The sequence below is a fragment of the Rhyacophila brunnea genome, unplaced genomic scaffold (assembly GCF_057557595.1).
Source record: "Rhyacophila brunnea isolate RB1 unplaced genomic scaffold, BYU_Rbru_1.0 scaffold_19, whole genome shotgun sequence".
Lineage (NCBI taxonomy): Eukaryota > Metazoa > Arthropoda > Insecta > Trichoptera > Rhyacophilidae > Rhyacophila > Rhyacophila brunnea.
This window is the reverse complement of record NW_028232848.1, coordinates 3,041,540-3,057,055: the sequence shown is the minus strand read 5'-3', so window position 1 is coordinate 3,057,055 and position 15,516 is coordinate 3,041,540. Positions and strand designations below refer to the sequence as shown.

The 15,516-nt window shown below is 32.3% G+C and overlaps 1 protein-coding gene across 1 annotated transcript; it reads left to right on the top strand.

The window, feature by feature from the left end:
* The first annotated feature begins 1,637 nt into the window (after nt 1-1,637).
* Nucleotides 1,638-14,228, top strand: LOC147072647 (glycosylated lysosomal membrane protein B-like). The gene is made up of 6 exons (XM_085946132.1): nt 1,638-2,005; nt 2,115-2,363; nt 3,659-3,856; nt 8,268-8,504; nt 11,162-11,436; nt 13,132-14,228. The coding sequence occupies exons 1-6, from the start codon at nt 1,940-1,942 to the stop codon at nt 13,307-13,309; spliced, it is 1,203 nt and encodes a 400-aa protein (XP_085802258.1). The 5' UTR covers nt 1,638-1,939; the 3' UTR covers nt 13,310-14,228.
* The last annotated feature ends 1,288 nt before the right edge of the window (nt 14,229-15,516 follow it).

The following is a 15,516-nucleotide window of genomic DNA, read 5'->3' as shown; positions in this document are numbered from 1 at the left end:
TGTTAACTATCGTCACACTGTTGCAAAACAAAAACCCCAATAAATAATAATTATTATTAAATGATAACGATTAAAAATATTTAATATTATTTACTTACTACGGTAACTATGGGTAACTATGATAACATTGATTTATATTTTTTTTTTAATATGTAGAAGTAGAACAAATTCTTCTGGTATTGTGGCTAAGACAAAATCACTTTGTAACTGTCATAGTTTCATTTGAAAGTAACAAGCCAACACCCAAATGAATCGCGTGCACTGCCGGAAGAATATGACACCATTCTACCTACCCAATGATTATTATTTTCTAGCTCAGCTATACGGATTCCGTCGCCGTGGCCGACACTCCCTCCCTCCCTTCCCTACATAGTAGTGGTGCTACAATAGCAATCTACCTATTGCATATCTCACATGAAAAGAGGCACAAAACGTAGTGATGGATCGAAAAATAGTGGCGTGTGATTTTTTTATACTCCGATGCTCCAGCGTAATAAGGAAAGGTATATTGTCCTAAGTAGTAAATAATATTCTAACAAAAATACTAATTGACTTAAATAATTGCGGCACCTTTATTATGCATTATTTTTCTTATGTTCTGTGGGTCTATTCTATACATATTGACCGCAAAAGGGATAAAGTGATAAATATTATCAAACTTAGGGTAGGTTTGTATCAAAATATTAGCACTTATTGTAACAATTACACGAAGTTGGTTTTTATTGTTGCAATAAGTGCTATATTTTAACAGCACCTATCTTACTGCTGTTAAAATAAAGCACTTATTGCAACAATAAAAACCAACTTCGTGTAATTGTTACAATAAGTGCTAATATTTTGATACAAACCTACCCTAAATTTGATACTATTTATCACTTTAGCGTTAGATAAGTATAGAATAGACCCACAGATCAAAGTATTAAAGATAGGTAGCTACCTACACAAAAAATACCAAAAAATGTGTTACTTAAATACCGAATTTCTGGTAAAAAGAATAAATTTATTATTATATCTCACTTTCCATGGGAATACTTTGTTAAACTTTTAAAGATTTACAAAGCAAATTTTAATTTAAATCAAAATAATATTTAAATAATTACAAGATAAAAAGAACTTTAGAAGAAAAAAGGTACCACGTTTTTAAATTTTCTGTTGAATCATATAAACTTGACACTTCTATGTATTAATAAATACTTTTTTTTGTAGTTGATAGAAATATTGAATACATTATAGAATACTGAAATGTCATTTTGACAATTCATATTGATTTCCATAGTACATAACGCACGTATAATATAGTGATAATTTAGTTGCAAGGACCCCCTTAGCAACCAATATCTAATAGTGTAGGTAATACTTTTTACGATTTTTTCCGTAATAACTTTCCATACAAAACAGAATTAACTGAAAATGAATTCAATTCTGCTTAAAGATGGCTAAAAGTATTAAAAGAATGCATTGTCATCGTGTTCCGATATATTCTAAAAGTTTCGAATGTCTATCTAGTCGGGAAGTTAGTTAAACAAGATTTGTATTGGACAAACAAGAAAAAAATTGTACTGGACAAACAAGAATACGAGCTAATAAAAACGTGGTAAAAATAATCGAGTCGAAACTTTACGTAACCATAGCAATGTGATTACAGCACCCCTATCGCTATCTGTCAGCTGACAGTATTTTGTTGTAATTCCATTCTCAATGAGTCAACAATAATGCTATCGGCAGCTTTATCGCATAATGTAAATTGACCGAACTAATGTTCTAATATTGAGGAAATCTAATCCAACCAGTGAAAACCGTTTAAAGAGTCATACTTGACGTGTATTGTGACGGCGCTCTCAGTATTCACATTCTGACACATTCATCATAAACGTCAAAACTTCCTACCTACACCGAAAAGTGACGTTCCCTTCATATTGTACATTTTAAAATTGGAACAATGAAGACGTTAGCGTTCCTTTGTTTAATTTTATATCTCCATCATGTGCAAAGTTTCGATCGACAGGTTCGTATTGTATTACGTAGCATGTAATGGCTAATGAATATTTAATGGTTGAAATTATCGATAACAAAGACTGCCTTATGTAAATTGAAACAATTTCCGTTTATTTCAGTTACTGTCCGAAATTAACCCAGGATGTATACAATGCAACAGCAAAACTACCACAATGCTCTACACTAAATCGGTTGGAGAAAAAGATACCATACACAACATTTGGGATTTTACTATGGGAAAGCCGACAATTATGTTTGCAGTAACCACGATCAACGCAACATTAAATGTGACATGGCAGAACAATCTACCTATATCTATTCAGCTGTCGGAATCTCCCAAGTATAGTTTTGCAGTTGTGTTTGACAAGGTCAGTCATTGTTTTGTTTGATCAATAATAATGTTAATCTTAGTCCGTTACTTCGCTAAAATTATTATACACACCCATGCTAGGATATTCTTGTATAAGTTTTAATGCCCGCAGTCAACCTTGAAAGTTTTTAATGTGAAATCCATATAATACAATGATCATTTTGATTATGTCACGCAGTGGCGAATAGTGGAGGTAGGCTGTTAAGATCTAATATAATATTTTTGTTTATACTGTATTCGTTTTCAATACAATGTGTTTCAATTAAACCCTGCTTAATCCAAGCCATAGTAGATAATAGTCAGAAAATATTCATTTATCTATAAAATATCTAAAATTATGCCATTAAACCATAGATAACTTTAGATATTTTAGAGATAGAAGAATATTTTTACTGGTAGTTTGGTGAGACGGGAATTAATGAATTTTAAAAAACTAACTAACACCATCTGCAATATTTATTCTTCATTCAACGAAAACAAATAAATATGACTCAAAAAATATGCACTATTTTTGATTTTTGTCAGATCGTCCATAGCATACCAAAACCATTATGGTTTGGTTGACGCAGGGTTTAATTCATTTTTTAAAACTAACCAACACTATCTGCATATTGTATGTAGTCTTAGTTCAATGAAAGCAAATAACGTTTGACTGACAAAGTTAAGTGTGCACTATTTATGTCAGATCTTAGCCTACCTCTACACTTCACCACCGATGTCACATTACTATCATTAGCAGTAAAAACATTGAAGGAAACCTTTTTCTATAATTATGAGGCCTAAGTAAAAAAGCACCCATGAATGCCGAGCAGTAACGCATTAGCTTATAAGGTCATGGGTCTCAGTTCAAATCCCTGGTCTGACAAAATTAGATGTTGTTTTTTCAATGTGTGTTTGGATCCAGAGCATGGTCCTGATAGTTTGAGCAAGTGGCTAACATCCATTTTTCGTAAAATAAAAATCTGTTGTGAAACCTCTTCGTGAAACGGCCAAGATCCAGATTGCATAATACGGCCGATTAACAAAAAAAATGATTTAATTAGTTGCAAGTCATTTCTTATTACACATTCATTCGTAGCAAATTTCATACTTGTATTCTGAGAATTATTTTCCCTAAATTTAAAATTTAAATTAAAATGGCTTAGTAACCAAAAATAAAAATTTACTATATACTTTGGATGGACTACAAATGCAGATTCTTCACCCAAAAATGTGTCTTTGCTGCTCACCATCTTTCCCTGCTTGATTAACTGGAGTAATGCATATTTGTCATTTTAAATTATTTCATTTTAGATTTGGGAATTCAACGATGATAATAATACAGCAACATTTTTCCCGGAGAACAAAACAGCGACGCGAGTATTTGACACGAGGAACATGATGTGGGAACGAGTTAACATCGTTCAACAAGAAGGCGAGGCCATGGTCAAAGTAACCGCTCACGAATTCGGTTACGGCGCCGACAAGAGGAAGGGAGAGATCAGCATTAAAGTGAGTGATTACTGTTTGAATGAAAAATGTAACATAACATTGCCATGAATAGAAAGAATTCGTCATAAAACATTAGCTGAATTATGAATAATAATGAATTTTAAATGTTGGTAAATGATTGGTAACGTATTCGTTTATTAAGATTAAGATGAGAGTTACAGTGTTTGAATTCCGAGTCTTACAAATTCACATGTGTGTGGACTAATATGTTGAACAAATGGGGTATCATTCATTTTTTGTGAATTAGCAGCCAAAATCCATATTGAATTGTAGTGTCAACAAAAGAAAATGTTGGTTAAATTTCACTCGTGACTGTTTCATTACAATGCAAATCCAATAGCTGTAACAGAATTAATTTACACAGATCAACGCTGAGCTATTTGATCAAGCCTTATTGCGAGAGCATTTAATATGACATCTACAAAAATATATAATTGAAACATGCCTCCTATTTAAAAAAAACCAAAAATATCAAATCTGTTCAACAGCGATATTAGCCAAAGAAAAGGAAAATGTGAGCAAAAATGGTTAATGAAACGAATAACAATTACATATTGACACCAACAAACCGTGCCCCCCCTTCAGGGGTACTTCCTTGCACCGAGACGTTCCTATTTTATTAATTATATTACGGCCTCCCACCAAACTACCAATCACAGATAGAATATTTTTGCAATGGATGAATATGCAGTAAAACCTCGTTAATACGAATTCCATGGGACCGAAAATCTAAAAAAAATTTGAACTACGAATTAAGAATTAATGTTTGGGGGAAAAATATTCAAATTTTGAAAAAAAAAATAATTTGATTTTCATTAATTTTGTTTCCGATCATAGATGTGCCTACCGAATTGGGTCATAAAATGTCAGGATTATTTTTATTATCTTCTTAAAATAAGTAATTTTTGATTTTTTAAAAGTCTGTCACAATTTTCAATGACTGGCTCATGAAATAATGTACTTTATTACGATTTATTGAATATTTTTGTATGCCAGGGACTCTGAAATCATTTCGAATTACGAAATTCAAATTAAAGGTATGGTTTTATATGAAAATAATGTTCAAGGGACTTTTTTTTCGGGAAAATTTCGAATTACGGCGAATTTCGAATTATCAGTGTTCTTACTAACGAGGTTTTACTGTAAATACAACAAGGTTTTAGTCAATAAGCAATGTTGGGATAATCCTCAAAAATATAAAAGCTAATTTTTCATCTGTGCTCAATCCCTAGGCTGGCGAACCTTTTTACGTACGCGTGCCAAAATTTGTCTTGACCTGCCGAGCAGTTTTTCATGGGAAAAAATAGTTTTTAAAAATCTTATTAAATAATGATAATGTTCTAGATACCACTAACAGAACATAACATATATAATATTATATTTATCACTTTTTTCAATTACGCCATACATTTCAGAATTACTAACTTCACCAAGTTTTTGTTTCTTATTTGGTGCAGTCATTTTTGTGGATATAAATGAAATTGTTTGTAATTATGTTAATTAATTTGATTATTCACACACAAGTTGACAGTAGAATTGCTCTGATCAGATGAGGCATTTTCTCGCTACAGTGGTCTCAAGCATTGTAAATCGATCAAAATTAGAGGTTCGCGGAATGGCATTCCCCGCTGCCTGATGAATATGCGAATGTGCAATAATATAATATGTGACGCATAAATCCTAAAGACCGACCTATGCAATTATATATTTAAATTAAACGTAATGGTTATTCTTGAAGAGTATTTGCCTGCTTTTTTTTATACAATGCGATCTGTCATTTATTATTTTTATAGGTATTTTTTCTCTCTTCAAACGCGTGCCGTAGGTTCGCCACCACTGCCCTAGGCAAAATGCATTTCCAACCTTTGAGCGGTACAGTAATAAACGTTTTGTTATGAATTCTTCCTAGATTTGCTGAGACATCATACTAGAGCTGTGATTAAATTCTTTTGAACTTTGTGTCTCTGAGTAATAATATTGTGTGTGAATGATTCACAATGGTTTTTTTTTTATTTTAACTGTGTTCAAAATTGATTTTATAAATGAAACTGACCATTATTTTTGCATACACTTTTTGACATAATAATATATGATAACAAGAATTATGAACAAATGAAATCTAAAGTTTTATATTGATGCATTTCCACGAGCTTATCGTGAACAGATTACTCACTACAAGCCAAAAGGCAAAGAAAAAATATTAGACACTGCCGAATTATCGATAAGGTTTATCATGTCAACATTATCTATTGTTTATTTTGTATTCGAAAATGTTTACATTAACTTCTTTAGTTTTTCGCTCTATTACAGCGATGGTGAACCGTTTTATGCTCACGTGCCAGAATCTAAAAAATATTTGTAATATTGGGCATGCCAACATCTAATATTAGGACGAAATTATATATTTTGAATACCATTATTTACCTATTAAGTAAGAAAGCAGCATATCGACTGCTTAATCTACAAATCAACCAACTGCACTATTGACCAAAAATGAGATTTTGATGGCGTTTTGTTATCAAGCATGTTTTCTATGTTCACACAAAATATCAAACTCCCAAACTTATAAATAAATGCATTTATCGTTCTTCACACAAAACACCCAACTGCAGGTACCAAATTTCCAATATTGTAAATGGAACATCTCCGCTGTTTATATAAATTTTGTTTGTATTATATAAAAGGGAAGCTAAAATAGTATATTAATTGCAGCTTATTTGTAAAAAAAAATTCCAAATGTATTATTTTTGGAATTGTTAAATTCCACTCGATAGTTAAATTATATTTTTTTTTCCCAAATTTCCCAAAAAAAATTTGCCCAAATGGAGTTTGCCGATTTGCAGATTGAGCAGTCGATATGTAGTTAATAATGTTATTAAAGTACGTAATATTATCGTAAGGTACCCATAAAGTAATTTTAAAAATAAAATCTATGCTTTTATTATTTATGTATCATAAAATCAGATAAAATGAGTAATGCTGGTAAAAACCCAAAGAATTGCGATGTTTATTCATAAACAAACAGAAAATTTGACCACTTAAATATACATACGGCGAAAAACAACATAAATGCAATGTTTGTAGATTTACAAGTAAAGGGTATGACCACCCAAAAACATTTACTTCATTTAAATCAGAAGTTCATTTTTATAATGTAATGACGATAGTCCGGCTTGCTCCGTCATCAAATACAGTATTGCAATTTTGACATGGACTAAAAACTACACCAAAAAAAAGACATCCACGGTGGCCGCGCGGCTTAAGCGTTGGACTATCACGCCGTGGGTCTCAGGTTCGAATCCTGGGTCTGGCAAGTACACATATTGTTTTTCAATTTGTGTGTGAGTCAGGGTATGGACCTAATCGGTTGAGCAAGTGGCTGACATCCATTTCTCGTAAAAAACAAAATCTGTTAATACAAACATCTACTCTGTGGAGGCCCATATGATCCTATTAGGATCAAACATAGTCGGAAAAAAAAAAAAAAAATTTAACCTTTACTAAAAGATACCTGATCTGTGCCAAGAGGTTTTGTATGGCGGCAGGCAGGTGAGGCCGCGAATTTTTTAGCAAAAATAAAACTATTGTTTTTTTTTTTTTTTTAGTATATTGTAAGTTTATCTTTATTCACTTACCGATCATATGAAAAATGTCTCATTTGGACCAGTATTCTTCTGATAAAACACAGGTTTAACCAACGTCTGAGACTGGCATTCTGTCTTCAAAGACAGGCAAATAAGTTCGTGTTTTTTGTATGGCCGGCCCTGACTGAAAATGACTGCAGAAAATTAGTGAAGTACAAATTTTGCACCTAAGGTACAATTTATCTATCGCAGCCAATTCACATTTTGAGTCTATTCATATCGGAAACCAGAAATTTCTAAAACTAAAAGTCGAATTGGGCGAATGATGATTAATTAATATAAGAAAAGAGATTACATAGGTAGTTAATATGGTAGATTTCATTTTCTGTTAGTGCTATATTATTTATTTAATCACTGATGAAAGAGGGTCAATGACTGAAATTTCTTACACTTTTTAAATCAAGTATTTTACAAATGTCAAATTTTACAAAACATCAGTCATTGGCTATTTTATGAGTTCCATCAGCAACTAGTTTGTCGGATCTTAGTTTCTCCATGAGCGAACGGCCTAACTGAACATATTTGAAACTAAAATTGCTTTAAAAAAATAAGAGTATTTTGCATTTGTAACATAAAATTATATATTTTATAATCTATGATCTCATTCAATCAAACATTAATTCCAATTCTCAATGTATTTTTCGAAATTATCCTGTGGGAGGTTGGTTAACTGCGATAATGCACCTTATTCCCGGGCCTATTATTTGTTTTGTGTTTTGTTGTAATTGATTGTATTATCAAGCGGTTGATTGTAATTGAATTTACAGCTGGACTTATATCCCTACACAGCGTATGCATTTGATCTGCCACATCTGATCCATTCGTCCAACACCACACTAGTTGATGTCATCTTCGAGAATATGACCGTCACGGAGAACTTCAATGGTCATTCCCGATTCGCCATGGAGTTACTGGTCATTAGCACGGAGAAAACAAATAAAGACGAGATGAAAATCAACATGAGGAAGGGCTTGGATGATGAACATACTCCTGGAATATTTGAGGTAATTCATTGTTTATAATCATGTATAACAGTGTTTTCGTATATGAATACGTGTATTAATTAAGGCGCTAAGTACCAAAATAATAAAAACTGACATTTTTATAGAAAAATGTTCTACATACCAACGCCAATAACTTCAAATATAGTCTTTGAGGCACTTAAGACTATATTTGAAGGCAAGTCAAAAAAATACAGCAAAATAATTAAACCTGTCGACGGTGTAAGTCCGTTGGCGTGTTTTATTTATAATGGTGTAAGTATCACTGCAGTGATCAACGACATTCAATATAAAATAGCTGACGATGGTGTGTTGACACTTGCGAGTTCTTAATACTTAAAATTATAGAAGCTGCCGTGATTGGTTCACACTGTAAAACTACATTTTTCAAAAGGTCTGCTTCATGAAATTTTACTTCAATGACTCGGTATTTTACTCTCGACAAAGCGTCAGTCCCTTCGTCTACAAAATGCAATAAAACTTCGCGCCAGTCAGGCATTGTTAAAAATATGATATCATGTTATTTGCAAATATAGAACGATTTAAAGATCGTATCCGTAATATTTATGTTGATAATCAATTTGTATTCAATATCAGCCTATGTTCAATGAATTTATATGAGATTTAAATTTAAAAAATCTATTTTTTATCAATGCTGCTAAATCTCGGTTACTACATTTTTTCGCGTATACTGTTTTTTCTTCTGTGTCGAATTTTGTGAACGCTGTGCGGGTCCCAACTGGCCATCAAATTTTGTGTCTAGTTTATGGGTTTAGTGTCGGGTTTAACTGTTATTACACACAATGCAATACGAATGGCAAACTAAGATCGATATTAGGGCTCTCACCACAGCGCCTGTTTTCGATGACTGTTCAATGGGTACATGCTTTTGGTACAAATTTACATGGATTAAATTGCGATAAACGAGTGATGACTTATGAATAGCATTGTTGCACATTGAGTGATGTTTAGGAAAAAGGAGTGCAGCGCACATGCAGTGTGTTAGAGAAGCCTCCGCTGCTTATAACACTACCTAATGCACTTGTAACACATATACAGCTCGCTACCGTGAATTTGCAATCCCACTTGGAGCTAAATTGATAATTAATTTTAGTAACCGTTTTTCAACTTCACATTAATTGTATGTAAAAGCTCCATCTGCATCCAACACTTCAGATCCTCCAATGCCTCAATAAATTATTTAATTAGGAATAATGCGAACTTTTAGTATGTTTATTTATTACCTATACAAACAATAAGTAATTATATTCTGTGACAGTTGTACGTTTGGTGAAAGGTGGAACCGTGCAAAGGAAAAGTGCAAAACTTAGACCAATTAAAATATGTACTCAACTTGATAATGTGCATACATTCTTTAAAATAAATCATTCCATCAATAATATTTCAAAAGTTATTCATACCCAACCTTTAAACTGTATTTTTCATGGTGCACAATATGTCACATAATATTGTAATTGCAATTATTCAGTGATGCTAAATATTTAATCTCGATTGCCGAACTAATAGATAATTTAGCCAATACTGACATACTTTAAATTTTATCTTTATCGGTTCAAAGGGTTATCAGCGATTTGCGTGTTTAGTTTAACCTATCAAAACAAAGTATTGTACTGTGAAAATAATGAGGTACTTGAACCGTTATGCACGCAAACTGGAACAATGTCAGTCATTGTTATAAGCGATTGTGTCGCATGTACGGCTAGGGAAATTAAAACAATATTAACGAGAATCAGTCAATAAATCATATTTATTGTTGTTAGTACCATTGATGTTGAAGAAATCGACGTCATTATTATCAGCCAGGGTCGATCTACGGCTGGATGAAGGCCTTCCCTGGCTGCCTCCACTCTTCATGTCACTTAATAACTTATCACTAGTGCTCTGAAATTTATTTGTCAAGGTTGCACTGAGATAAAAATGCGTTGCACCAGTGTTTATAAGCATTTAATGAAGTTCTTTGTACAACCTGATAAATCGCATTATCCAACCTGACCTATACCGGACTCAGTCCTAATCAGGTGTATCGCGAGGCGCAAATAGGTGATACAGCTGCAATATTTTTATGTTGTTTTTTTTCATCGAGTTACGGACGGAATGGAAAATAATATATTTTAGCCCAATACAATATGATAAATTGGCTTGAAGGCGAAAGCTTTGCTATTAGTTTAACGTTTGTTTGCTTTTATAATACTATTCGCCTGACTTAGCAATCTCCAATAGTTTCATAACATTTGAAGAAAGAAAATAATATATGGGAAGACAGTTTAGTCTGGCCACCAAATTGACTAATATTTTGGTTTAGAAATAATTTCCAACTCAATGTATTTTATGAACCAATCAAAGCAAGTGTCAAGATGATCGAATTGGTATCTGAAACGTCATGTTTAATTTCTATTTAATATTGATAATTGCTCACAACGGTTAGTGTGGGCCGTCAAGTCTGTCCACTAACGTGATCAGAGCATTAGATGAGCAATTACAAAGTAACTAAAGAAATACATCAACAGCAAGTCGCCATTTTCTTTTTTATTCATAAACATTCAACACTGTAAAAATAGAGAATTATCATAAGTCAATCGTCTCTCTTGGAGATATTGTTACTCGTAATAATTAATAAGTGATGATAAAATTTCTTCCAGATCATTGAGCTGGTCACTCCGGAGAGCCTGCAAGGATCGGACGGCGGCTTCATTCAGTATCGTCCGGTGTCGTACACAAAGGCAGTGAGAGCCGTTTCTACTTCAACCAATGTGAACATCGGAATCATAAACCGCACGGAAATTCCTACCAACACGACAGCAAAAATGTTCTACAGCGGACTCGCGATTAACTTTGAACTCTTGGTCGAAAAGGTCATCATATGCCTGGGTGGTAAAGGAGACGGCTACTATAATAAAACACAATACAGTATATGGTAAGTTTTTACATTATTTCAATTATGTAGACCTTTTGCATTTAAAGAAACCTGTGTAAGCTTCCAAAAACTAAATGAATGAGTCAAGCGTCAAATATATTATGATGCACGCCGCATACTATCACGTGACTTCACAGTAAGCTGCTGCTACGGGAAAAAAGTGTGTAATGTCATTTTTCTTGGTGTTTAATAAAATGTTATCAGACCGATGCTCCCACCGTAGCACATTTTGAACCTTTAAACGAACATTGTCAGTTAGAAAAAACTGCTGAAATCACCAGAATGACAATAAGGTCACCTCACGCGTAACACACTGCATCGACACCCGCATGACTCAATGAACTTTTTAATCATTTTCTACATGCCTACACATTTTCGACTCATGTCAAAATCGCGTGTTTTTTTGTTTTTAGCGGTTGGCACTATATATTTTCTATAAGAATGTTCTCTATTATCTATGGTCTGCAGGTTGGGTTCTGTTCAAATTATTATCTATGGATGCAATATCGCAAGTAATTTTAACATACACACACATAGAAACTGTTAAAATTAATTGAAATTAGCATGAATAATAATTCAAAATACTAATACATCAGAGTTGGCACTCTCTATTATTGAGTTTATAGAGATAGTGATCATTCATAATATTCTGCGGAATGATGAAACCATTGACATAATTTGTCGCCGTGTCGGTACGAAACGTGCATCATAATGTAATTGAAGCATTAGTGCACATATATTGAATATTGAGTTTGTGTCATTAATGTCCATTTCGCCTTTGATTTTCAATCGATTTGTTTTTCAAATTGAATTTTCTCAAACACACAAAACTGAACATATTATATATGCACTAATCCAGGAATGGCGAACCTATGGCACGAGAAGATTTTGCATGGCACATGAATGTTTCATTTTAAAGAGAAAAGAAATATTACTATTTTATATATATTTAAAAAATATATTTTTTATAAAAAAGTTTTACAAATAAATCTATAAGTACTTAAGTAAGTACTCACTTGTGATATTAAAAAATAATGACGACATAGCCATGTTTATTTTCTTCGGTTTTTCATAATATGTTTAGGTACCAATCGATGCGCAAACGGAAACTATGAAATCCATGCATAAATAATGATAAATAATTGCATTTTATAAAAATTACAGGCAAATCATTATGTTTAATGTAATCATACGATTGCATAGATCGGTCCTTAGGATCGGGGAATTAAACATAAAAATATACAATCAACAAACCTTATGAATTAATTATCGGCAGTCATTCAAATATAATAATTGCTTTAATATAAATATATTTAATATAATAATTGCTCGACAGAGCTTGTACGTATGCAGTTCGCCGTATCACACTTCACTGTGAAATGTTATATCGGAAATATATAGCCGTATATTAAAGACTGTCCAACCTCTTTGGGTCGTATAGTACTGAGATAAAATTCATGTCTAAATGAAACACTGTTCTTGTCGGTTTACACTTTACAGGAAGCCGGCAGCAAACAAATTTTGAAAATAGCCGATATACTGGAATATTTTTTAGGAAATGTTATTTTTGTAGTGCTGGATTTCAAATTAACTTTGATTGACGCCAGACGGTTGATTGTATCTATTTAGAGTCACTGTGATTGAATTTTATCACAAATTACATTATAAAATGTAACATGTTCTGTCAACATTCAGGTCTTTCACAATGGGCTATGGCTCACCACCGATGGAAGGATTCTCTCTCTTCGTGATCATGATCATCAGCATAGGACTCGGAATCCCCTTCATTCTGATGGTGATGGGAGGAGTGTACGTGTGCGTCAAGCGAAGGAGGAAGCTGGACAATCAGCCGGAAATTCTCATTGAAGATTGAATCTCGTCCGATTAGCCCTTATCATACATTATAAGACATCATTTGTACCTTATATAGTGGATTATTTAGCGATGCGCAAACTGAACAATTTTGTATTTTAATCATATTTAAATTTTATATCCTGATTATTATTAATGCTGGTAAATGGTTAATTAACTAATATGATAACAATATCCACTTAGACAGTGAGTTACTATGTTGTTTACAGTATGCAGTACACGGACGTTTTATCCAAGACTACCATTGAAATTGTAGTACACCAGGCTCAACCAGTCCTTACGCAAACTTCATTCTATCAACTGTTGGAGGTAGGCGATGGGTAACCAAAAAAAAGTGCTAGGACAGTTTTTCTTACGAGACTTAGAAGTTAAATTTTGTTTCATCTTCAGTGTTTTTCCGACCAACTTGACCACAGTAGAATGGTATCAGATTCTGTTGGCAGTTTATGAGACTCATTTAGGTGTTAATATCGTTACTTTCAAATGACTTCATCATGGCCGCAATGCCAGAAGAATCTGTCCTTCGTCTACCTAAGGTGCTGCAAAAACCGTTGAGATAAATAAATATGTTTAAATCAAAATAAAAACAAATAATGTAGGTAGTGGACAAACCAAATAGCGGAAAGATAAAACCACCGTCACTAGATTACTATTACCTCTTTATTGAAACATGTCATAAGCATGTTAAAAATCGCCTAGTTCACCATTACAATTTTGAATATTTTGTGTAACGTCATCGGCGTTGGCTGCAATAATTGTAAGGTTTCTAAGATTCCGAGAGATGTCACTGCCTAATTTAAATAAACACTAGATAATAACTTCGTAAAAAGTCTTTATTACTCTCAGGAACCATTTTTGACACATAGAAATAGCTAAAAAAAGTTCTACATATTGTTGGTTGACGATTTAACAATTATTGTTCAGTTTGTTAACTGCTTTATTACAGATTATATCAATTGATTGGTTAAACTTTCGTGACAGAGAGTGAATATATATCTAGGGATATTTTTAATCTTATGTATATTGTTTTTAGTGACTTTATGTTAATTTTTAAAGAATTTTTGCAGGACATGACGATCACATTTCTGTTTAATGATTCTCAACCATACAAAAGCATTCTTTATCCAAGCGTTTTATAAAACACATATTGTAAATGTTTATATTAAATTTGAAGGTTAATTTTCTAATCAGAAATCAATAGGTGTAATAATTACAATTACATAATTATATATTTTTATAACATGATGAAAAAAAATGCCTTGGTAAGTTGAAACTTAATTAATGTTATTTAAATGGTTAAATTTAATGTTAGTTAATTCACCTAAAACTTTATATTATAGGTCTTTCTAGAATTCTCTTATCTGAAAGGTCTAAATAGTTTTATTTCAAGCGTTATTAGCTTTGTCAATGTTTTTTAATCAAAATTCTTGAATGTCGTAATCAATACATTATAGCTTTGATGTTTTTTTGTCTTTCGCTATCTTGCCTATTCCAAATAATCCTTTATACATAATCATCGTAATTTGAAGAACTCACGATTTTCTCGCGCAAATGCCACTTTTGTTAATTTTTCTGACATATTCAATTTGTTTTATAGACTCTTGACAAACACTTGAGCATATTTTTTAACAAATTGACACTTTCAGAGATATTTCATGTTAAAAATTTCATTTATTTGCAACTCTGTACGTTTCGACTTATGGCATTTTTCTTAACCGATTGGAGACAATCGGCACCAATTTTACCGCCGCTGTTACAGGGTGCGGGACATGGTGAAAATCAAATAATTTTAATCATATTTTGATTTTTTGTCAAGTTGAAGTTACTTAATATAATAATAGATGTAGCTATCATTTTATGTTGTTAGTTATATAGAATCCGATATATTTTTTAAGGATTATTTGGCTTATAAAATCTATTTTTATTTAAATTTGTCAAAATAATCATCAGTTTGGTAGGTATGAGGTGTTTGAGTGAGTAAAAAACATAATATATGTAATGGGCCTCCATCTTCTAAATATCTTGAAGAGTATTGTATTTAGCTCCAGTTTTAGCATATTTATATTATATATGTCATTTTGTATAAAAAAAGGCTAAAAAAACACAAAAACCTATATTTGACATCTTTTTTTGATCCCACTGATACATGAAATTAACTTAAAATATAAATAAATTATATAAGAAATCAATACTTACCAATATTTAAAG